We start from the raw sequence: 26351 nt of genomic DNA on the forward strand, positions 1-26351 counted from the left end.
AGTCCAGTGCTGCTTCTCTGTAGCCCAGGTCAGGCGCCTCTGCCGCTGTTTATGGTTCAAAAGTGGCTTTACCTGGGGAATGCGGCATCTGTAGCCCATTTCCTGCACACGCCTGTGCACGGTGGCTCTGGATGTTTCCACACCAGACTCAGTCCACTGCTTCCTCAGGTTCCCCAAGGTCTGGAATCGGTCCTTCTCCACAATCTTCCTCAGGGTCCGGTCTCCTCTTCTCGTTGTACAGCGTTTTCTGCCACATTGTTTCCTTCCAACAGACTTACCATTGAGGTGCCTTGATACAGCACTCTGGGAACAGCCTATTTGTTGAGAAATTTCTTTCTGGGTCTTACCCTCTTGCTTGAGGGTGTCAATGATGGCCTTCTTGACATCTGTCAGGTCGCTAGTCTTACCCATGATGGGGGTTTTCAGTAATGAACCAGGCAGGGAGTTTATAAAAGCCTCAGGTATCTTTTGCATGTGTTTAGAGTTAATTAGTTGATTCAGAAGATTAGGGTAATAGGTCGTTTAGAGAACCTTTTCTTGATATGCTAATTTATTGAGACAGGTTTTTTGGGTTATCAGGAGTTGTATCCCAAAATCATCAGTATTAAAACAATAAAAGACCTGACAAATTTCAGTTGGTGGATAATGAATCTATAATATATGAAAGTTTAATTGTAATCATTACATTATGGTAAATAATGAAATTTAACACTATATGCTAATTTTTTGAGAAGGACCTGTATAGTTTATATTTTATTCAAGTGGTCGGAAAAAAATTGGAAATTTGTGAAAAATTTTTCGCTTGTTTTTACATTTTCCAAGACCAGTAACTTTTTTAATTTTCAGTATCTGCAGCAGTATGCTAGATTTTTTTTTGTTCCCTGAGCTGACGTTTTTACTGTTACCATTTTGGGGTGTATTTGATGTTTTGATCACCTGTTATTGTAGTTACTGAAATGTTGCGGCAGCAAAAAAAGGTAATGTTGTCATTTTTATTTTTTTCTTGTTACACTGTTTACCAATCAGATTAATTTATTTTATATTTTGATAGATTAAACTTTTACAAACACAAAAATGCCAAGTATGTCTATTTTTTTATTTTCTTTGTTTCATTTGTAATGGGGCAAAAGGGGAGTGATTTGAACTTTTGTATTTTTTTCATATTTTTAAAACTTTTTTTTCACTTTTAACTGTACTTGTTAGTCCCCTTAGGGAACTTGAAGCTGCAATCATCTGATTGCTTGCACGATACATACAGTTGTGCACAAACGTTTACAAACCTCGGGAGAATTTTTGCTTTCTTGGCCTTTTTCAGAGAATATGATTGTTAACACCAAACCTTTTTGGCCGGCGTCACACACAGCGTATGAAAATACGGTCCGTATATTACGGCCGTAATACGCTGAAAAGTCCCGAAAATAGTGGTCCGTAGCTCCTCCGTAGGCAGGGTGTGTCACCGTTTTTTGCGCATGGCATCCTCCGTATGTAATCCGTATGGCAGCCGTAATGCGTGTTTTTAGCGCAGGCTTGCAAAACCGACATACCGCTATACAAGGGATCCATGTGTTAAAAAAACAAAACATATATACTTTCTCTCTCTCTCTCTATATATATATATGTCAGTAGACACATATATGTATATATATTATTGCTTCATACAGCGCGAGATAGCAGAAAGCCGGTAATTCAATTACCGGCTTTTGCTTTCTCCTTCCTAAACCCGACATGATATGAGACCTGGTTTACATACAGTAAACCATCTCATGTCACCATTTTTTTTGCATATTCCACACTACTAATGTCAGTAGTGTGTATATGCAAAATTTGGCCGTTCTAGCTAGTAAATTAAAGGGTTAAATGGTGGAAAAAATTGGCGTGGGCTCCCGCGCAATTTTCTCCGCCAGAGTAGTAAAGCCAGTGACTGAGGGCAGATATTAATAGCCTGGAGAGGGTCCATGGTTATTGGCCCCCCCCCTGGCTAAAAACATCTGCCCCCAGCCACCCCAGAAAAGGCACATCTGGAAGATGCGCCTATTCTGGCACTTGTCCACTCTCTTCCCATTCCCGTGTAGAGGTGGGATATGGGGTAATGAAGGGTTAATGCCACCTTGCTATTGTAAGGTGACATTAAGCCTAATTAATAATGGAGAGGCGTCAATTATGACACCTATCCTCTGCTGGCTGTCCTCATATGAACTCGAGCAAGGGAGCTTTCAAGGAAAGTTCCCACGATCTAGGAACAGCCAGCAGAGGGCGCCTCACCTCATTCGCCGGGGTTTTGCAGAAATGAGCATCCTGCATTAGCGGAGCTCGTGTCTGCAAAATATTTTAACCCCTTCAGATGGATCTACATCGTTGGACCTTACAGATCCTCGGAAGGTATGTATATTGTTGGTTTATTATTTTTTTTTAATTTACAGATCGAGGGTCTTCAGTGAGTGGATTGAGAGTAGAATAAATTAATACAACAGCCTTTGTGATTTTTTCAATAAATTAATTTTTAATAATGTGTGTGTGTTTTTTTATTTAACCCTTTACTTGTATTGGATTAATAATGGATAGGTGTCAATTGACGCCTCTCCATTATTAATTTGGCTTAATGTCACCTTACAATAGCAAGGTGGCATTAACCCTTCATTACCCCATATCCCACCGCTACACGGGAATGGGAAGAGAGTGGCCAAGTGCCAGAATAGGCGCATCTTCCAGATGTGCCTTTTCTGGGGTGGCTGGGGGCAGGTGTTTTTAGCCAGGTGGGGGCCAATAACCATGGACCCTCTCCAGGCTATTAATATCTGCCCTCAGTCACTGGCTTTACTACTCTGGCGGAGAAAATTGTGCGGGAGCCCACGCCAATTTTTTCCGCCATTTAACCCCTTATTTTACTAGCTAGAACTGCCAAATTTTGCATATACACACTACTAACATTAGTAGTGTGGAATATACAAAAAAAATGGTGATATGAGATGGTTTACTGTATGTAAACCAGGTCTCATATCATGTCGGGTTTAGGAAGGAGAAAGCAAAAGCCGGTAATTGAATTACCGGCTTTTCTCTCTAACACCGCTGCGTATTCCTCGCAAGTCACACTGCTGGTCCGTGTGGAATCCGTATTTTTGGGGCTTCCATAGACTTTCATTGACGTTTTATTTGCGCAATACGGTGACAAACGCAGCATGCTGCGATTTTCTATGGCCGTAGAAAGCCGTATAATACGGATCAGTTTAATACGGCAGATAGGAGCAGGGGCATAGAGAATAATTGTGCCGTATTTTTTGCGAGTTTTACGAACGTAGTTTCTGCGCTCTTACGTCCGTAAAACTCGCAAGTGTGACGCCGGCCTTTCTCTACTCATGGATACTGGTTGGGTGAAGCCATTAATTGTCAAACTACTGTGTTTTTTAAATCATACTGACAACCAAAAACATCCAAATGACCCTGATCAAAAGTTCACATACCCCATTTCTTAATACCGTGTATTGCCCCCTCTAACATCAATGACAGCTTGAAGTCTTTTGTGGTAGCTGTGGATGAGGTTCTTTATTTTCTTAGGTGGTAACGCTGCCCACTCTTCTAGGCAAAAAGCCTCCAGTTCCTGTAATTTCCAGGGCTATCTAGCATGAACTGTGCGCTTGAGATCTCCCCAGAGTGGCTCAATGATATTGAGGTCAGGAGACTGAGATGGGCACTCCAAAACTTTCACTTGGTCCTCCGGTAGCCAATGACAGGTCGACTTGGCCTTGTATTTTGGATCATTGTCATGTTGGAACGTCCAAGTACGTCCCATGAGCAGCTTCCGGGCTGATGATTGCAAATGTGCCTCCAGTATTTGCTGATAACGTGCTGCATTCATCTTTCCTTCAGCTTTGACCAAGTTTCCTGTGCCTTTGTAGCTCACACATCCCCAAAACATCAGTGATCCACCTCCGTGCTTTACAGTAGGAATGGTGTTCCTTTCATCATAGGCCTTGTTGACATCTCTCCAAATGTAACGTTTATGGTTGTGGCCAAAAAGTTCAATTTTGATCTCATCACTCCAAATTACCTTGTTTCAGAAGTTTTGAGGCTTGTCTCTGTGCTGTTTTGCGTATTATAGGCGAGATACTTTGTGGCATTTGTGCAGTAATGGCTTTCTTGTGGCGACTCGACCATCCAGCCCATTTTTCTTCAAGTGCCTATTGTGCATCTTCAAACAGCAACACCGCTAGTTTTCAGAGAGTCCAGTATTTCAGCTGATGTTATTTGTGGGTTTTTCTTTGCATCCCGAACAATTTTCCTGGCATTTGTGGACGACATTTTTGTTGGTCTACCTGACTGTGATTTTGTTTTTACAGAGCCCCTGATTTTCCATTTGTTAATCACAGTTTGAACGCTGCTGACTGGCATTATCAATTCCTTGGATATCTTTGTGTATCCCTTTCCTGTTTTATACAGTTCAACTACCTTTTCCCGCAGATCCGTTGACAATTCCTTAGCTTTCCCCATGACTCACAATCCAGAAACATCAGTGGCTGGATGAAAGATGCAAGAGTCTGTCTGGGTCCCAGAAACTCACTCAGTTTTTATGCACACACACTGATTACAAGCAAAGGGGTCACAGGTGAGGATGTTACCTTTAGTAGCCATTAAAACCCATTTATGTCAACTTCTGTGCATGTTATCAGGCCAAAATCACCAGGGTATGTAAACATTTTATCAGGGTCATTTGGATGTTTTGGGTTGTGTAATGCCTCGGTAGCATCGTACGCAGTGAAGAGGCAGTGACCCACAAAGTTCCAACACAAAGCCTCTTTAATGTGTTTCCTCACAGCATTAAAATCCAATTCACACACTAGTGCATATCATTTCAGGTCATATAACTTCAGTGTATATTATCAGTGTTCAATTCACACCAGTTCATAGCACTACATATCATATTGCTTTTAGATTGCAGTCCCTAAACACGCCAGACCTCTCCTTGTCCAGTATCCGTGGGGCGACCGCATGCCATATTACAGTCTCCATACACAGCCTCAAATGTTGCAGACATTACACACGCCAGCCCTCCCTTCAGACTAGTTCCCGTGCGTATCCTGCATCACTGTATCAAAGTCTCTCTACTCACACAGCCGTACACAGCCCAGGATATCCTCCTGTAGCAGCTGGGCACCATATCCACCTGTTTGCAATCGTTACACACGCCAGTCCTCTTTTGGGCACAGCACATCCACCTTCGGGCACAGGACTATCCACATCCGAGACCAATACCATGGACGACTTGCATCGCTGTGTACGATGCGGATGCCAGGCTATTCAGCTGCCTTGGGTGTTGGCTCTGCTGGCCTGTGCCTCCATGCACTCAGCCAGCACTCTGCAGGACTCTACTCTGCACACCAGACTGACACTGACCTCCAGCCACATGGGAAAACCCGGACTGGAAATCTGTGACTCCCATGCACACCTATGGACTTCATCCGTCTTCATGCACAATCTGGGGAGAACACACAGCGACCCCTACCTGTGACACGAGTTACTGCCTCACATTGCATTCACATCTACACCTGCGACTGCCATTCACACCTATGGCCTTCATACGCCTCTGTGTGCATTCTGGGGAGCACAAACAGCGCCTCCTAGCTATAACAGGGGTCACTGCCTCACGGTTGTCATTAATGATTTAAAAAGAGAAAACACAGTAGTTTGACAATAAGTGGCTTCATCCAACCACTAACCACGAGTGGAGAAAAATGTTTGGTGTTATCATTCATATTCTCTGAAAAAAGGCCAAGAAAGCAAAAATTCTGCCGGGGTATGTAAACTTTTAAGTATAACTGTAGCAGTGCATTATCACTACTATCTATAGCAAAAATCACAATCTCTTGTGAACACCAGCTACATGCTGGCTTTCACAAGAGAACCGTCAAGAGAAACACAGAAATCTTCAGCAAACGCTCGGGTGTCTCGCAACCCAATGGCGCCTAACAATCAAATCATGGATGCACCGATGGGCATGTTGTATGACGCGCCCCTCTGCTGACACCTGTTAAATGCCACTGTCAGAGATTGACCGCAGAATTTAACTGGTTAATAGGCGCAGGCAGTTAGAAGCAGATGATGGCTGATTTAAATGTACATCATATGTCTGTGAAGTTAAAATGGAACAGCTCAGAACTGTCTGACATGGACTGCACTGGGCTGTGATTTTTGCCACTAAGATGTTAGCAGCAGATCCTTTAACCCTATGTATGTCTGAAAAAATGTTCTTATAAAAATAATAAAAGTATCAATGTTTGAATCAAGCAACTTTTTTCCAATCCAAAAATAAATAAAAAAATAAACATATTTGGTATTGACACATCCAATTCTGATAATATAAAATGATTTACCTTAAATGGTAAATGCCCTAAAGATATAAAAAAAAAAATTAACCCCTTGCCGACATGCGCCGCACATATACTTCTCGGTGCGAGCTGTGTTCCCGCAAACAGCAGTACAGGTACAGCGCACCTATCTCACAATAAGCGCAGCGATCGGGTGCTGGTGTCAGCTCTTTGTGGGAGCTGACACTCCGCAGCAATGCACACAATCGGTGCTGCTATTTCTGCTTTTCTAACACTTAGGGGCTCTGTATATGGAGTCCGCAAACTATTCTAGGAAAATCTGCGCTCCAGGAGGCAAATAGCATTCGGTCTCTCCCGAGTCTCTCCGTATGGCTAAGTACTGTACAGCCACATATGAGCCACATTCAGTAGAGATTGTGGGACAAATTTTGATGCCATTTTTACAGTTTTCCCAGTATGAAAATGTACATTTTGGGGCTAACACACAATCTTGGTGGTAAAAATGTAAATTATTTTTTCTTTACTGCCCAATTGTATAAAATTATTTGACACACCTGTGGTGTCAATATACGGTAATTACTGCACCCCTAGATGACTTCCTTGAGAGGTTTAATTGGTAAAATGGGGTCACTTATGGGGGGTTCTGCTGTTCTGGTACCTCAAGGCCTCTACCAATGTAACATGGCACCATCAAACCAGTGCAGCAAAATCTGCACTGTAATATGGAGCTACTTCCCTTCCGAGCCTTGCACTATGCCTCCAAAAGTAGTTTTCGACCACATATGTGCTATCGGTGAACTTAGGAGAAATTGCAAAACAATTTTTGGGGTCAATTTTCTCCTGTTACCCTTGTGAAAATACAAAATTTCGAACAAAAAAAGATTTTTGAGGGAAAAATTTCATTTTTTTTTATTTTCACGGCTTAACGTTATAAACTTTTGTGAAGCACCTGGGGGTTCAAGGTGTTCAATACACATCTAGATAAGTTTCCAAAGGGGTGTAGTTTCCAAAACTTGTAGGGGGGTTTCCACTGTTTAGGCACATCAGGGGATCTCCAAACGTGACATGGCGCCCGCTGATTATTCCAGTAAATTTTACATTCAAAAAGTCAAATGACGCGCCTTCCCTTTCAAGCCCTGCCGTGCACCCAAACAGTTGTTTTCCTCCACATATTGGCTATCTGCGCACTCAGGAGAAATTACCCAACAAATTTTATGGAGCAATTTCTCCTTTTACCCTTAAGAAAATGCAAAATTTGGAGCTAAAAAAGATTTATCTGGGAAAAATGTGATTTCTTTTTTTTTTTCACAGCTCTACGTTATAAACTTGTGTGAAGCACATGTGGGTTCAAGGTGCTCACCACACCTCTAGATAAGTTCCTTAAGGGATCTAGTTTCCAAAATGGTGTCATTTGTGGGGAGTTTCCACTGTTTAGGCACATCAGGGGCTGCTCTCCAAACGAGACATGGTGTCCACTAATTATGCCATTCAAAAAGTGAAATGGCGCTCCTTCCCTTCTGAGCCCTGCCGTGTGCCCAGACAGTAGATTTCCCCCACATATGGGGTATCGGCATGCTAAGGAGAAATTGTACAACAAATTGTATGGTCCATTTTCTACTATTACCCTTGCGAAAGTAAAACAAATTAGGTCTAAAGGAAAATTTTTGTGAAAGAAAAGTAAATGTTTATTTTTCCTTTCACTTTTCAAAAAAGCCATTGAAGCAACTGAAGAGTTAATAAACTTTTTTGTAATCTTGCCTGAAGAAGGCGCCTCTGTGCTCTGAAAGCTTGCAAACATATTATTTTCTGGTTAGCCAATAAAGGTATCACTCCTGGAATACTTCTGTCATCATTGGGCAGAAAAATATTCACATGGGATGAATAGAAAATTCTAACATGTTAAATAAAGGCATAGTAAAATGAATTATGCAGGGAGAAGGTTTAATGATTGTGTTACTTTTTAAGCACTATTCCACTGTAGCTGGGGCTGCACAGCAGGAAATCTGCCATTACAGTCTCTATTGTTCACCTGAACACTTGGACCAACAAGTGACCGCAAAGTTGCCTTTATTCCCTGCACTCATTAACTAAAGCAGTATTCCCATCTCCAAGATCCTATCCCAATATGTAGTAGGTGTAATAATATTAGCTCCAGTTAGAAATGTAGTATAGTTCTTCTGATTCACTATGTTACCATGGTTATGACCACCAGGGGCGGACACAGACAGCTTGGGGCCCCTGTGCAGGAAATGTGTTTGGGCCCCCCCTTCTTTAAAGGCGACAAAGCTAATATATATATATATATATATATATATATATATATATACACACACTGTAGAATATGCCCATGTATAATAAACACCTGTGTCTACTGCATATGTGACATAGTATACATTAATGTATAAGGGTATGGTTCCATGGTCAGGAATCGGCAGCGCTTTGGATGCAGCACATGTCCGCTCGGTCCAAAGCGCTGCCGGCTTTTGTACGAGTGATGCTTCCGCATGTGTTCATTGAACACATGCGGAATCACCGCATCCTATACATTGGACTGTGATATTTATCTTGTGGAGACTGAGCGTCTCCGCAAGATAAATAGACATGCTACAGTCTAGAAAGATGTGCCGCATGTCCGTCTCTGCAGGGAAGCTGCGGGTGCCGCTGCATACATAGTGGACATTGGATTCCTTGAAATCTCATGCACTATGCTGTAACATCAGGAGCTGCGGACTGGATGCTGCGGATGTACACAGCGTCCAATCCGCAGAGTTTACTGACAGTGGAAACATACCCTTATATGTGTGTTTAATGCAACAGATACAGTATATGTGAAAAAGTCTTCACTGGGGGATGGGCTCAGGGGTCAGTCCCAGCCTGGATCTGATACTGCAGTGATGACTGGAGTCCCGTCAAAGAATAGACCCAGTGATTTAGTGACTGTGTTCCTGAGCTCTGAACTCTCTGGTCCCTGCTGTGTGTGGATGAAAATCCTGCACTGACCAGAGAACACAAAGCTCCGGGGGTCACAGTCAGTAAATCACTGCTTCTAGTCTCTGACTGCTGCCCCTGTCTCCCCTCTTTACTCTGCAAACAATCCGTCACATTCAGACCGTTCTTTACCTCCTGTTCAGGGGGTGATTGAGGTACTGCACAGCTGCAGCTTCCTTCCAGGCATGAGTGTGCAGAAGCCAGTGTGCGGCAGCTTCCTGTCTCGCACAGCCGCAGCGCGGAATGATGATGTCATTCAGCTGAGCCGCTGCTGTCTGTGTGAGAAAGGAAGCAGGAAGCATCCATTCCCTGCAGATCCGTTGCCATTTTCTCTTGCAGGCAGCGGAGCTGCAGGGATTGCTCCATGCCTGCCGCACATGAGGGCAATCTGGCCAGGGGGCCCCCGGAGCCTCGGGGCCGGATAGGCTGGCCAGATTGCCCTCTATATTAGCCGCCCTCAGGGGTGAACCTAGCCTCTCTGCTGCCTGAGGCGAACGGAAAAATGGCTCCTAACATAAATAAAAACATGAGAATTAGTTAGTATCACAAATAACATTTACATCCAGGTACCTTATAGATAACGTCGTCTCTGTAGCTGTTCTTCTTTTCTTCATCTTGTCCAGATCCCATGATGAGTTTTCTCAGCCACAGCCGTCTCTGCAGACTTCCATCTTTTCCGCTCTTTTGCAGAAAGTCTCCACAAGATGCCCTTAAAGATACAAGTGTCATTACAATGCTCCGGAATAAAAAATTGCCCCTCACTATATTGTCTGCACAAAATATGACCCCCACACTGTCCCTCTTATGGTACATGCTCTTCACACTGACCTCTCCTTTCTATACCGGCCCCCTCTTCACACTGTCCACTCACATTGTGTCCCCCCTATAGGGCCCAGTATTTATACTCCATATTTATACTCCATCCTCCCACCCTATGTGCATGGCTCCCCCATCCTTCTCCCCTGCGTTCACGGCTCCCGTAATTCCTTCTCCCCTGCGTTCACGGCTCCTCCATCCTTCTCCCCTGCGTTCACGGCTCCCCCATCCTTCTCCCCTGCGTTCACGGCTCCCCCATCCTTCTCCCCTGCGTGCTGGGCTCCCCCATCCTTCTCCCCTGCGTTCACGGCTCCCCCATCCTTCTCCCCTGCGTGCTGGGCTCCCCCATCCTTCTCCCCTGAGTTCACAGCTCCCCCATCCTTCTCCCCTGCGTGCTGGGCTCCCCCATCCTTCTCCCCTGCGTTCACGGCTCCCCCATCCTTCTCCCCTGCGTGCTGGGCTCCCCCATCCTTCTCCCCTGCATTCACGGCTCCCCCATCCTTCTCCCCTGCGTTCACGGCTCCCCCATTCTTCTCCCCTGCGTTCAAGGCTCCCCCATTCGTTCTCCCCTGCGTGCATGCCTCCCCTATCCTCCCACCCTGCGTGCATGGCTCCCCCATTCTTCTCCCCTGTGTGCATGGCTCCCCCATCCTTCTCCCCTGCGTGCTGGGCTCCCCCATCCTTCTCCCCTGCGTTCACGGCTCCCCCATCCTTCTCCCCTGCGTGCTGGGCTCCCCCATCCTTCTCCCCTGCATTCACGGCTCCCCCATCCTTCTCCCCTGTGTTCACGGCTCCCCCATCCTTCTCCCCTGCGTTCACGGCTCCCCCATTCTTCTCCCCTGCGTTCACGGCTCCCCCATTCTTCTCCCCTGCGTTCACGGCTCCCTCATCCTTCTCCCCTGCGTGCATGCCTCCCCTATCCTCCCACCCTGCGTGCATGGCTCCCCCATTCTTCTCCCCTGTGTGCATGGCTCCACATCCTTTTTCCCTGTGTGCATGGATCCACATCCTTTTTCCCTGCGTGCATGGCTCCACATCCTTTTTCCCTGCGTGCATGGCTCCACATCCTTTTTCCCTGCGTGCATGGCTCCACATCCTTTTTCCCTGCGTGCATGGCTCCACATCCTTTTTCCCTGCGTGCATGGCTCCACATCCTTTTTCCCTGCGTGCATGGCTCCACATCCTTTTTCCCTGCGTGCATGGCTCCACATCCTTTTTCCCTGCGTGCATGGCTCCACATCCTTTTTCCCTGCGTGCATGGCTCCACATCCTTTTTCCCTGCGTGCATGGCTCCACATCCTTTTTCCCTGCGTGCATGGCTCCACATCCTTTTTCCCTGCGTGCATGGCTCCACATCCTTTTTCCCTGTCATACTTACCTCTCACCGCCCAGCACAGAACAGAACTTCCTTCCTGGCATCTCTTCTGCAGCGTCTTCCTTCCTGTCTTCAGTGGTCACATGATAGCGCTAATTAAGGTCATGAATATGCGCATATTCATGACCTTAAATTAGCGGTACCATGTGACCGCTGAAGACAGGACGCGCTGCCGGCGCTGGGACGCAGTTGCAGCCACCGCTGGAGGAAGGTGAGTATTACGTCTTCAGGGAGGGAGGAGGGGGGGCGGGCACTTGACACCGGAGTTTTAGAAAAAAAAAAAAAAAAAACTAGCAGCGCAAATTCACTTACTATAGAGTCTGCCGCCCTCTCTTCTGCCGCCTGATAGTCAAATCGCCTAATGGTAGCAGCGTCCCTGGCCGCCCTGCAGGGGCCCCCCAGAGCCTCCGGGCCACGGTGCAGCTGCACCGGTTGAACCGGCGGTATGTCCGCCCATGATGACCACGCATATAGACAGTTGTCAGTTGTCATAACCCTGGATTCCTAAGCTACTGCAATGCCCTACATGGATAAAGTGACATAGCTAATCAGAAGAACTATGCAACATTTTTAATTGGAGGTATTTGCTAATATTATAATTACATCTACAACATATTGGGATAGGATCCTGGAGATGGGAATGCCTCTTTAATGTGTATCTGACAATAGAGAAGACAGAAGTCGTGAGAACAGCTCTGTCCTCTCTCCTGGGGCTCCAGCAGTCTCTTGACAAGCGGGCACCGAATAGTCGACTGGTGGATTTTAAGGACATAGATCGCCTGCAGTATATATTCAGTGAGTGGTCCTTAAAGTGGTCCTGTCTTCTGATAACAGTCTGCATTCACTGCAGATTTCTAAATCCTGATCGCATGTGGTGTGCATGCTGTCGGGATTCTCCAGTATTGCCAGTGAGTGCAGACGGTCACATGTCCGCAAGCATGCGATTTGCATACTTTGTGCCACATTACGACTAGTCATGCCTAGTGACTTGAGAGAAGCCGAGTAGGTCTAGTTGGCATGTGACCGCATGTATGTATATTGCGTACTTTCTTCCATGCGACCGTCTGCTTACACTCTTTCAATACTTTTGTAACCTGATAACATAGTCACCATACGTAAAGTGACCGCAGACCTTTATCAGATGAATGGACAACCCTTTTAACTGGTTAGTAGAGTTTTACCATGTCTGATTGTCAGAAGAACTACAGATCCCCAGTAATGCCTAATGGTATGATACCATGAATACACAGATGGGATCCCCTCACTCAGATTTATTTACTCCGTGTTCCATAATAACTTTTATGGTCTTTTTATCCTTGGTCATCATTTCTGCTCTTGCTGTGAAGTAAATCATCTCTCCGTAAACTATCTTCTCAAAGGTCTTATGATGAGGCGTGTGATTGTACACAAGCAGAGCTGCAGTATAAAGCAGGGAGGACAGAGCCACAACATTGTCTTCTGATAATCCAGGAGGGTTTATTTTCAGCTACATGATCTTCCCATTCAGACCTTGCTGATAAGTTAAAGCTCCGGACCTGAGTCCTTTCTTGGAATTCATTACGATACCACGAGGGAGAAGCCGTATTGTGGGAACGGTTAATGGTCTAAAGACGTCACATGGGCATTTGTGGATACACGGGACGTGTCAGTAGTGGAGAAATGATGAGAGTATGCATGAGTATGGGATGTGTCGCTGCAGAACTTGGCAGAATTGCTATTCAGGAGCCTGGGAAAGCTGGGTGACAACTTTTTGCAAAAGCTATAACTGTGCCCAAATTGGTTGTCGCCCAGCTTCCCCAATCTCAAATCTGCATTGTATTGGGCAGTGAATATGACAAAATAAATAGATGGCTCCTAAATCTAATGCACTAATAATGTGTCCTATAGCTGCGGCAGTGGAGAAGACGGAATGATTGTCGCTCAGCCTCCGTCCGACGTGTCCCCCGACCAGGAGAATCCCGCTAATGGCTTCCTACAGGTAGAGTTGGAGTTGAACTTGAAGCTGGGACATCTGCTCTTCCAGGATCCGGTGAAGTACGTGTACAACCCTTTGTTGTATGCCTGGGACCCCCACGAGAAGTACGTCCGGACATACTGCCAATCCAGAAAGGAAGTGCTTTTCTTAGGAATGAACCCTGGACCATTCGGCATGGCTCAGACGGGGGTAAGATCCTCACTGAACGAGGTTAATTTGTGCCAAGGGGACGGATTGATTTTTTTTTTTTCCATTTAATTGCGTTGGTGCCATATTAACCTGCATAAAATTGCTCAATTAAAGGTGTCTTCAGCATTTTGCGCCATTAACTCATCTCTAATACAGACACTTGTTAGGGATTCGTTCATCCCTTCCTTTCCCATCATAAATCTGCCAAGGTTTACTTCATTATGACTATACCTGCCATATACCAGGCCCGCCAACATTGTCCTACTCACTTCTATCCCCACCTCTATAAATACCAGGCCTGACACAGACTGATGCTGGAAAAAAGAGCAAGAAATCTGTTAATGGCAGATGGAGAGACTGGCTGGGAGTGGGAGGAATGACACTATATGAAAAGGTCAGACAGTCTTGCTGGCTGTGATAATTGGTTACACCTCTCTGCCCCACTCTTTTATTAAGCTGTGTGATAATTTTGAGATGATGCCAAACTGCGTCATACTTCAGCTTAGGGAAAGAATTATGTGGCTACGATGCGCTACAAGTCGCTAGCCAAATGGGATATGATTGCCCTGATATCCTGATAAGGATCTTATATACGGATCCCTATGGATATTTGTCACACAATAAACCTGAAAATAAATGTTCCTTTTAATAACACTGAACACTGCTGCGAAGAACTGTAGGGGCATATTCAGACCCAAACGCCTTCCTGTATTTCCACAACTGAAATCTCAGGCTGACGCAGAGGCGTAGCTAGAGCTTTTGCCGCCCGGGGCTGTTCCCGAGTTTGGCGCCCCCCCCCCCCCCGGCTCAATACACACAAAGGTTACCAAAAATGGTTTTCCTGTTTTGTAGAACTTAAACTGGGCCTAATGGTGTCACCCCCACATGCCACACCTGTGACTTAATACCACCACACCATGACCAGGCCACAGAGTGACCGAATAATACTACATACAAGGGACAAATACCACAACACCATTTCCAGACCACATATTACCACCACATAGTGACTGAATACTACAATACTGATCAGTAATAAAAAAAAAACCACAATACTATCACCATAAGTGCCAGTATTCACAGGAGATCTGTACTTAGTATGCAGTGTCTGTGTAGAGGTAATACAGAGATCACTGGTGACATTATACACAGGACCTCTATATAGTATACAGTGTATAGTGTCAGTGTATAGGTAACACTGACTCACCAGTGACGTCTCTAGGTGAAGTCCTTCATCTTTCATCCAGCACAGACCGCCATCATTCCTTCCAGCCAGGACTCGTTTCTGCAGGAAATAACACAGTTATCTCGAGCTCCGCTTGCAGAACACATTACTTAATTTTTAACAACTTCTACATTACATCACATGAAGAAAAAAAGGTGATATAGTGTCACTCTGCACAGTAACAGGACCGCCCCCCCATTTAAAACAGTATACTCAAAAAATAAAATAAATACATCACTGCAGTAATAATATCCCTTAATTATCCCCTATGGTAATAATATTCCCCACCCTGGCCCCGTTTATCTCATTCCTGGCTCCAGCCATATGTTCTCGCATCCTGCCCTCATGAGTATCCATTCTACCCCATATGATCTCCCCATCCTGCCCCACCAGCCTCCATCGTATCCATCCTGCCCCATGATCCAATCCTGCCCCGTGTCTCCAATCATGCCCCGTATCTACATTCTGCCCATGCCTCAAGTCCTGCCCCCAGTGTGTCCAGCATATTACCCCCATGTTGTCCAGCAATCTGCCACAGTGTGTCCAGCATATTACCCCCATGTTGTCCAGCAATCTGCCCCAGTGTGTCCAGCATATTACCCCCAGTGTGTCCAGCAATCTGCCCCAGTATGTCCAGCACTGCCCCCAGTGTGTCCAGCAATCTGCCCCAGTGTCCAGCCTTTCCCCAGTGTGTCCAGCAGTCTGCCCCAGTGTGTCCAGCATATTACCCCCAGTGTCCAGCATTGCCCCAGTATGTCCAGCATATTACCCCCAGTGTGTCCAGCAATCTGCCCCAGTGTCCAGCATTGCCCCAGTGTGTCCAGAAGTCTGCCCCAGAGTCTCCAGCATTGCCTCAATGTGTCCAGAAATCTGCCCCAGGGTCTCCAGTATTGCCCCAGTGTGTCCAGCAATCTGCCCCATGGTCTCCTGTATTGCCCCAGTGTGTCCAGCATTCTGCCCCATGGTCTCCTGTATTGCCCCAGTGTGTCCAGCAATCTGCCCCATGGTCTCCTGTATTGCCCCGGTGTGTCCAGCAATCTGCCCCATGGTCTCCAGTATTGCCCCAGTGTGTCCAGCAATCTGCCCCATGGTCTCCTGTATTGCCCCGGTGTGTCCAGCATTCTGCCCCATGGTCTCCAGTATTGCCCCGGTGTGTCCAGCAATCTGCCCCATGGTCTCCTGTATTGCCCCAGTATGTCCAGAAGTCTGCCCCAGGGTCTCCAGCATTGTCTCAATGTGTCCTGAAATCTGCCCCATGGTCTCCAGTATTCAGTGTGTCCAGCAATCTGCCCCATAGTCTCCTGTATTGCCCCAGTGTGTCCAGCATTCTGCCCCATGGTCTCCAGTATTGCCCCAGTGTGTCCAGCATTCTGCCCCATGGTCTCCAGTATTGCCCCAGTGTGTCCAGCAATCTGCCCCATGGTCTCCAGTATTGCCCCAGTATGTCCAGAAGTCTGCCCCAGGGTCTCCAGCATTTCCTCAATGTGTCCTGAAATCTGCCCCATGGTCTCCAGTATTCAGTGTGTCCAGCATTCTGCCCCATGGTCTCCAGTATTGCCCCAGTGGGTCCAGCATTCTGCCCCATGGTCTCCAGTATTGCCCCAGTGTGTCCAGCAATCTGTCCCATGGTCTCCAGTATTGCCCCAGTGTGTCCAGCAATCTGCCCCATGGTCTCCAGTATTGCCCCAGTGTGTCCAGCATTCTGCCCCATGGTCTCCTGTATTGCCCCAGTGTGTCCAGCATTCTGCCCCATGGTCTCCAGTATTGCCCCAGTGTGTCCAGCAATCTGCCCCATGGTCTCCAGTATTGCCCCAGTGTGTCCAGCATTCTGCCCCATGGTCTCCAGTATTGCCCCAGTGTGTCCAGCAATCTGCCCCATGGTCTCCAGTATTGCCCCAGTATGTCCAGAAGTCTGCCCCAGGGTCTCCAGCATTTCCTCAATGTGTCCTGAAATCTGCCCCATGGTCTCCAGTATTCAGTGTGTCCAGCATTCTGCCCCATGGTCTCCAGTATTGCCCCAGTGTGTCCAGCATTCTGCCCCATGGTCTCCTGTATTGCCCCAGTGTGTCCAGCATTCTGCCCCATGGTCTCCTGTATTGCCCCAGTGTGTCCAGCAATCTGCCCCATGCTCTCCAGTATTGCCCCAGCCCCAGACAGTCAGACATAAAGAAAAAAAAAAAGTAAAATCCTCACCTCTCCCGTTCCTAGCGCAGGTCCGGTGCAGCCAGTCAGCGTCTCTCCGGCTCTGCGACGCTCAGGACAGAGAGGCTGAACGGCGCGCACAGTAGTGACGTCATCGCGCCCTCTGCTCTGAGACGTCGCAGAGTCAGAGGACGCTGAAGCCGCAGGAACCAGGAGAGGTGAGTATTAGAGCGGGGGGCGGGGGCGGCTGGGAGCTGGTCGTGGCGGTGGACGGCGCCGCCCGAAGATTTAAAGGGGCGTCTTTTTTTTTTTTTTTTCTTCTCCTGCAGCGCCGGCCGCCCCCCGCATTGTGCCGCCCGGGGCGGACCGCCCCCCCCCCGCACCCCCCTTCCTACGCCACTGGGCTGACGCCTTCTGCTGAATCTGCAGCAAATCTGTACAATTTTAGCTGCATTGTCAAGGCCGTCCTTTGTTTTTCTGTGAAGGATCCATTGAAATAACTCACATGCTACTTACAGTGCTGTGCAAAAGTTTTAGCAGGTATGGAAAAAATGCTCCGCAGAAAGAATGCTTTCACAACTATTTTTTATCAATGAACAAAATGCAAAGTGAATGAACAAAAGAGAAATCTAAATCAAATCTATATTTGGTGTGAACGCCCTTTGCCATCAAAATGGCATCAATTCTTCTAGGTATTTTGTAGGCCGTGATAGGATTATAGTTAGGTTTGTGGGTATGCAATTATACCAGACAAATAATTATAATTTTCATATGTAGATGGAAACACAACTTTTAGTTGAAACAAAAACTGCTGTGTAACATAGTAACATAGTTAGTAAGGCCGAAAAAAGACATTTGTCCATCCAGTTCAGCCTATATTCCATCATAATAAATCCCCAGATCTACGTCCTTCTACAGAACATAATTGTATGATACAATATTGTTCTGCTCCAGGAAGACATCCAGGCCTCTCTTGAACCCCTCGACTGAGTTCGCCATCACCACCTCCTCAGGCAAGCAATTCCAGATTCTCACTGCCCTAACAGTAAAGAATCCTCTTCTATGTTGGTGGAAAAACCTTCTCTCCTCCAGACGCAAAGAATGCCCCCTTGTGCCCGTCACCTTCCTTGGTATAAACAGATCCTCAGCGAGATATTTGTATTGTCCCCTTATATACTTATACATGGTTATTAGATCGCCCCTCAGTCGTCTTTTTTCTAGACTAAATAATCCTAATTTCGCTAATCTATCTGGGTATTGTAGTTCTCCCATCCCCTTTATTACTTTTGTTGCCCTCCTTTGTACTCTCTCTAGTTCCATTATATCCTTCCTGAGCACCGGTGCCCAAAACTGGACACAGTACTCCATGTGCGGTCTAACTAGGGATTTGTACAGAGGCAGTATAATGCTCTCATCATGTGTATCCAGACCTCTTTTAATGCACCCCATGATCCTGTTTGCCTTGGCAGCTGCTGCCTGGCACTGGCTGCTCCAGGTAAGTTTATTATTAACTAGGATCCCCAAGTCCTTCTCCCTGTCAGATTTACCCAGTGGTTTCCCATTCAGTGTGTAATGGTGATATTGATTCCTTCTTCCCATGTGTATAACCTTACATTTATCATTGTTAAACCTCATCTGCCACCTTTCAGCCCAAGTTTCCAACTTATCCAGATCCATCTGTAGCAGAATACTATCTTCTCTTGTATTAACTGCTTTACATAGTTTTGTATCATCTGCAAATATCGATATTTTACTGTGTAAACCTTCTACCAGATCATTAATGAATATGTTGAAGAGAACAGGTCCCAATACTGACCCCTGCGGTACCCCACTGGTCACAGCGACCCAGTTAGAGACTATACCATTTATAACCACCCTCTGCTTTCTATCACTAAGCCAGTAGCTAACCCATTTACACACATTTTCCCCCAGACCAAGCATTCTCATTTTGTGTACCAACCTCTTGTGCGGCACGGTATCAAACGCTTTGGAAAAATCGAGATATACCACGTCCAATGACTCACCGTGGTCCAGCCTATAGCTTACCTCTTCATAAAAACTGATTAGATTGGTTTGACAGGAGCGATTTCTCATAAACCCATGTTGATATGGAGTTAAACAGTTATTCTCATTGAGATAATCCAGAATAACAACCCTCAGAAACCCTTCAAATATTTTACCAACAATAGAGGTTAGACTTACTGGCCTATAATTTCCAGGTTCACTTTTAGAGCCCTTTTTGAATATTGGCACCACATTTGCTATGCGCCAGTCCTGCGGAACAGACCCTGTCACTATAGAGTCCCTAAAAATAAGAAATAAAGGTTTATCTATTACATTACTTAGTTCTCTTAGTACTCGTGGGTGTATGCCATCCGGACCCGGAGATTTATCTATTTTAATCTTATTTAGCCGGTTTCGCACCTCTTCTTGGGTTAGATTGGTGACCCTTAATATAGGGTTTTCATTGTTTCTTGGGATTTCACCTAGCATTTCATTTTCCACCGTGAATACCGTGGAGAAGAAGGTGTTTAATATGTTAGCTTTTTCCTCGTCATCTACAACCATTCTTTCCTCGCTATTTTTTAAGGGGCCTACATTTTCAGTTTTTATTCTTTTACTATTGATATAGTTGAAGAACAGTTTGGGATTAGTTTTACTCTCCTTAGCAATGTGCTTCTCTGTTTCCTTTTTGGCAGCTTTAATTAGTTTTTTAGATAAAGTATTTTTCTCCCTATAGTTTTTTAGAGCTTCAATGGTGTAATGGTATTAAAACTGGGTGAGGAACAGCCAAACTCTACTACAAGGGTGAGGTTGTGAAAGAGTTTCATGTCACAGGTCATAAGACTGAGAACAACAACAAGGTACAGGGTAGCAACAAAAGACCACAGATGAAGATACCGTACCCAAAACCTCCACCATGCTCACATCCCAAGTGGGGGAGCTACCCAGGGGGAGGTTTGATACCGTTAGTATAGATGGACACTCCTATCAATAGCAATAAAGAAGAAACCGTGGAGTTACAGTCCAAAACCAAGTTTTATTCAACAATAATGGGCAACCATAGCCATAACAGTATACAAAAATCCTAATTTAATTAAACACAACATATACCTGAAAAGGAGAGTAGAAGGTAGCAATAGATGGACGTGACCACTACATCCGGTCATTCATCATGAGCCTTAAATGGCACACCTTAGACAGGTAGCAGCACCGCCCCCTGACGAAGCTGACGCGAAACGCGCGTTGGGGCCACCACGTGGGTTATCCTGGCCACCAAACCTTGGGTAAGGTTCATTAGTAACTTTGTATGGTGTCTTCCTTTTTTACTTCTTTTTGGCTCATGATGAATGACCGGATGTAGTGGTCACGTAGCCTGTGCGCAGGGCTACTTATATGTATACTTAGCCGTGAAGTATAGATTTATAGGGGTACCAGTATACCATTTGATCCTTTTCCCAATTATTATATGGCACTATGCACTTTATTAATACTCAATTGGTGCCAGGAATACCTACGTGGTGTGTATTTCCATCTATTGCTACCTTCTACTCTCCTTTTCAGGTATATGTTGTGTTTAATTAAATTAGGATTTTTGTATACTGTTATGGCTATGGTTGCCCATTATTGTTGAATAAAACTTGGTTTTGGACTGTAACTCCACGGTTTCTTCTTTAAGGTACAGGGTAGTTATACTGCATCTGCAAGGTCTCTCCCAGGCCAAGAATTTAAGTCAGACTGACGTTTCAAGATGTGATGTTCAAGCTCTTCTGAAGACGCACCAAGAAATGAGCAACTTTGAGTGCTGTAGACGTAGAGTTTGGCCAAGGAAACTAAGTGCAGCAGATAAAAAAACATGATGCTTCCCCTGGTAATCAGAAGATATCCAGCATCGCCATCAGCTCAGAACTGGGGCAATAAATAGGACCTAACTACGCCCATCTACTGTTTAGAGAGTTCTGACCAGAAGTGGTTTTCATGGAAGAATTGGAGCCAAGAAGTCATACCATTGACATGGAAACAAGACCAAGTGACTCAACTATGCTCGAAAATGTAGAAGCTTGGGGAAGTAAAATGGCCGCAGGTTCCTCGTGCTGATGAGTTGACGTGTAAAACATTTGGCAGTTTCTTCACCGATAGGCTGGAGAGCAGTACAGTATTGAGTGTCTGCAGGCAGCAGAGAAGTATGGTGGTGCTTCATGGCTAATTTGAGGCTGCATTTCCGCAAATGGAGGTGGGAAATTGGAAAGGATTAATAGTGTCCAGTATTTTTTTTCACAACTGCCTAATACTTTTGCACAATACTGTATTTCTGCAGATAATCTTTTTTTCTGCTGCAAAGGCCAAAAATCTGCCCTGATAGTAGGGCTGTGGAAACCCAGTTGATATTCATTAGATGCTGATTGGGATTGTATTTTAAATCTCTCCCCAAACTCGTGTCAATTTGGACAGAACCCTAAAAGCTTTAAGACATGAAATATTGGAAGCATTCTAACTTGCAGTATATGTGCTAGCAGCTAGCCTCTTTATCCATAGTAATCTATACTAAGACACATGGCGAGTAGTTATCAATCATTAGGTTTCTGATACAATTGCATTTAAAAAAAATAATGTAAAAAAACATAATGCCTTCACCCTCTGGCAATTTTAATTTTTTTTGTATTTTCAGTTTTTTTTTTCTTCCCCTTCTTCCTAGAGCCATAACATTTTTATTTTTACTTCAATATGGCCCCATGAAAGCTTGTTTTTAGAGTTGTATTTTTGAATGACACCATTCCTTTTACCGCATACAGTATTGTACTGGAAAGCAGGAAAAAAAATTCCAAGTGCAGTGAAATTGCAAAAAAAGTTAAATTCCACAATTGTTTTGGTTTTTTTTTTTTATTTACCATGTTCACTATATGGTAAAACTGACCTGAGAATATGATTCCCCAGGTCAGTATGATTACGCAGGTCCCAAACATGTATAGGTTCATTTTTATTTAAGTTATGAAAAAAAATTCAAAATCTGTATGAAAAAAAGTTTTTGTGTTTGTCGCCATTTTCCAAGACCCATAGCTTTTCTCTTTTTTTGGAATCTAGGGCTGGTAAGGGCTTTTTTTTGCGGCTTGATCTGACATTTTGCCTGGTGCCATTTTGGGGTAGATGCGATGTTTTGCTCACCTCTTATTGCATTTTATTGCAATATTGCAGCGACCAAAACAAATTCTGAAGTTTTGATTTTTTTTTTCTTGTTAAATTTGTTAAATATTTTTTAAAACTTTTATTTAACTTTTTGCTTTGTTGAATAGTTGCCTTATGAGACTTGAAGCTGTGATCTTCCTATAGCCTGTGTTACACATAGCAGGGCTTCTGTACTGCTATACATATCCGAAAAATGATGATAATCAGTCCGATAGTATGAAACAACAAAAACTTTATTGTTAAAATCACACCAGGTGTAAGGGAGTAAGATAAAGACAGGAGTCTAAAGGTACCGTCACACTAGACGATATCGCTAGCGATCCGTGACGTTGCAGCGTCCTGGCTAGCGATATCGTCCAGTGTGACAGGCAGCAGCGATCAGGCCCCTGCTGTGCTGTCGCTGGTCGGGGAAGAAAGTCCAGAACTTTGTTTCGTCGCTGGACTCCCCGCAGACATCGCTGAATCGGCGTGTGTGACACCGATTCAGCGATGTCTTCGCTGGTAACCAGGGTAAACATCGGGTTACTAAGCGCAGGGCCGCGCTTAGTAACCCGATGTTTACCCTGGTTACCATGGTTAAAGTAAAAAAACAAACACTACATACTTACCTACCGCTGTCTGTCCTCGGCGCTCTGCTTCTCTGGTCTGGCTGTGAGCACAGCGGCCGGAAAGCAGAGCGGTGACGTCACCGCTCTGCTTTCCGGCTGCCCGGCGCTCACAGCCAGAGCAGAGAAGCTGAGCGCCGGGGACAGACAGCGGTAGGTAAGTATGTAGCGTTTGTTTTTTTTACTTTAACCATGGTAACCAGGGTAAACATCGGGTTACTAAGCGCGGCCCTGCGCTTAGTTACCCGATGTTTACCCTGGTTACCGGCATCGTTGGTCGCTGGAGAGCTGTCTGTGTGACAGCTCTCCAGCGACCAAACAGCGACGCTGCAGCGATCCGGATCGTTGTCGGTATCGCTGCAGCGTCGCTTAGTGTGACGGTACCTTTAAATAGTGCTGCAAAAACAATGGCAGGAGACATGTGACAGGAGGTCAGATAATCTATACAAGATAGTGGGATAGATAGGCGGTGTGACCTACACAATAGCCACACACAATACTGGGCTCACACACAAGTTCCATCATGCTCTGTAAGAATAGTAGGCTCTGCGACCACAGAGAATCCCATAATACCCTGCTGAGCAATTATATAGAGGCACAGCGCCACAAAAGATGATACAATAGACAGAGTACATAGCATATAATTACCCACCGTAATGAGAGAAGACACTCCTGGCACGCGCCTCCGCCCCAACGCGCGTTTCGGTGAACAACCTTCGCTATGTATAGCAAAAATTAACCTATAATCGCTGGCCACAGGCATTCGGTGTCCCGCAATTATGTGACAAGGTTGTTGATGGGCGAGACTTGTCACGTCCTTTCTGCCAATGCGTGTTAAATGCCGCTGTCAGTGATTGATAGATCGGACTTTTAAGTATTAAGTCGGCAAAATAAGGGTGACCCAGTTAAGATAGCGCTCCCTGGGACCTAAGAAAACGTGCCACTTGCTCACATGTAGCAGTGCCAGTGACTGTGACACATAATGCTGCATAAACTTTATTCACAATAAATACTAACACATCTCTTGGCATAGTGCCTGTATGAGTACATATCACCGTATTAACCATACACCATTGTGTACAATGTATTTTCTCAGGTTCCATTTGGGGAAGTAAAACATGTCCGTGACTGGCTTCAAATTGTTGGAAATGTTTATAAACCAGAAGTGGAGCATCCAAAAAGACCTATACGTGGATTTGATTGTCCCAACAGCGAGGTGAGTGGCGCTCGATTCTGGAGTTTCTTCAAATCTATCTGCGGCCAACCCGAAACTTTCTTCAAGTACTGCTTTGTGCACAACCACTGCCCTCTCATATTTATGAATCAGACGGGGAAGAATCTGACACCAACAGACCTTCCTAAAGCTCAGCGGGACACGCTGCTAGATATTTGTGATGAAGCCCTATGTCAAGTGGTCAAGACGCTTGGGGTCAAAATGGTGATTGGAGTGGGCAAGTTTTCCGAGCAACGAGCAAGGAAGGCCTTGGCCAGAGAAGGGATGGACGTGACTGTGAAAAGTATCATGCATCCCTCCCCGAGGAACCCGCAAGCCAACAAAGGATGGGACAGCGTGGTGAGGACGCAGCTCCAGGAGCTTGGAGTGCTACCGTTACTGACTAACAGGAGCTGACATTAGTATCTGATCGGATGGTTCCTGACACACTACGCTAATATGTATTATGGTCATTCCTTGTATGTCAGATGTATGTCAGATCACGTCTGTTCTCCTGTAATGTGCTTGGTGTATATGTGATATAAGCTGTAATTAGAATCTTTTCCAAACTGTTCCCAAATGATGTCGAGGTGACTATGGAGCGGCTTGTGGAAGCCTCCGCGGCTCAGAACTGCCAAGCGACTCTGGAAGTCATCACACGACAGATGGACGGTTCATTACGCTACCTCGTCTTGTGTGACCTTCACACCTCAGGGAAGACTGAAGCTCCCCATGCCCTAGAATCACACCTGCACTTTTGCGAAGGGGAGAGAATAGCAATTTTAGTTGCTGCAAATATAACCAGTTTATTTCCCAATTATCCTTCATATCAGCACTCAAAACTCTCCTACCTATGTGTGAAACATCGGGGAATGCTAAAGTGCGTCCACTTTTAACCATCACTATAGGAAATAGAAAGGCCAAACATTTTTGGGATTATTGAATTACATTTTAACATCCCAAGTTATAATTTATCGTATTAATGACGTGCCATTCCAGCACCTCCAAACTTACCATTCTTTGCCATGTCCCTGTTTTTTTGTGTGGTTTTTTTCCATAATTCTTTCATGCACATGGGCATAACTGTACGTCCTGCGGTGCTGATGATGGCATCTACACTAAATTTCCAACAGCGGCATTTAAATGACATCACAGTCTCGATGCGTTACTATGAGAGCCAGGGACTGCTGGAGGCACCCGTAGCTGCCATCCTGATACACCTTTGAAACTCAGCTGAGCTTCGAGGGGACTGTGAATACTGTACTATTACAGCATAGAGTTTAAGTGATTGGATGATCGCATGTTGCAGTCCCCCACGAAAGTAAAAAAATATATAAATAATATGATTCACCCCTCTTTTCCCCTTCCATTTAGAATAAAGAAATTAAAAATATATTTGGAAGTGTCACTTCCAGAAAATTTTGACCAATGAAAATATAAAACTTATTCAAAAATAAAGAATTAAAAAAAAAGAAAATATAAAACTTACCTGACTGGTAAATGCCGTAATGAGAAAAATAAATTAAAAAAAAAAGCAAAATTGCGGTTTTCCAATCTCCATGCTTACCTAAAAAAATTAAAATAAAAAGCAATAAAAATGTCACATGGACCCCAAAATGGTATCAATGAAAATATCAGCTCATCATACAAAAAACAAGCTCTCATCGAGTACCAGTGACTGAAAATTAAAAACTTTGCAAATCCCGGAAAATAGCGACAAACCCCATTTATTTATTTTATTTTTTTGCAAACTTCTATTTTTTTTTTTGTTATGGTCTTTATCGTACTGATCTGGAAAATCATAATTCCTCATCATTATCATAAAGTGAATGCTGTAAAGGCAAAAACCATGGGGGAATTGCATATATTTCACTTCATTTGGCATTTTTTCCCAATGTACAGGATATTGTACGGTTAACGTGATGGTGTCATTCAAAAGTACAACTCTCCCACCAAAACAAGCCATCGTACGTCTATGTGGTCAGAAAAATAAAAATGTACAACTGAAAATTGCTCTGTCCTGAAGGGTTTAAAGCGGTTGTCCATTAATAAACACATAATAGTGTAAAAAGATAAAATACCACCTCCCCGCTGACTGCAACAATGACATGTCTGTTAATACAGAGCAGAGGAACAGAGGCAGTCTCTGCACCCCAACCTCCATGTGGGCAGAAATGGGACCTCTGCATCTAATCACTTCTTACATTGGTGACCAAGTCATTACTGCTGTAGCCAGGGATTGGCTGCAGTGGTCACTTGTACATCCAGATGGAGCAGGAGTATAGAGACCAATGGACGACCCAGGAAGAGTCTGAATGG

At 44.9% G+C, this 26351-nt stretch overlaps 1 protein-coding gene across 1 annotated transcript in view; it reads left to right on the forward strand.

The window, feature by feature from the left end:
• SMUG1 (single-strand-selective monofunctional uracil-DNA glycosylase 1) overlaps positions 1 to 24606 on the forward strand; it is a 30632-nt gene extending 6026 nt beyond the window's left edge. Inside the window, exons 2-3 of the mRNA XM_069758727.1 lie at positions 13387 to 13663; positions 23916 to 24606. Coding sequence (XP_069614828.1) covers positions 13409 to 13663; positions 23916 to 24449 — 789 coding nt within the window. The 5' untranslated portion in view covers positions 13387 to 13408 and the 3' untranslated portion in view covers positions 24450 to 24606. The remainder of the gene's footprint in view (positions 1 to 13386; positions 13664 to 23915) is intronic.
• The last annotated feature ends 1745 nt before the right edge of the window (positions 24607 to 26351 follow it).

This window comes from Ranitomeya imitator, chromosome 3, assembly GCF_032444005.1.
Source record: "Ranitomeya imitator isolate aRanImi1 chromosome 3, aRanImi1.pri, whole genome shotgun sequence".
NCBI classification, from domain to species: Eukaryota; Metazoa; Chordata; class Amphibia; order Anura; family Dendrobatidae; genus Ranitomeya; species Ranitomeya imitator.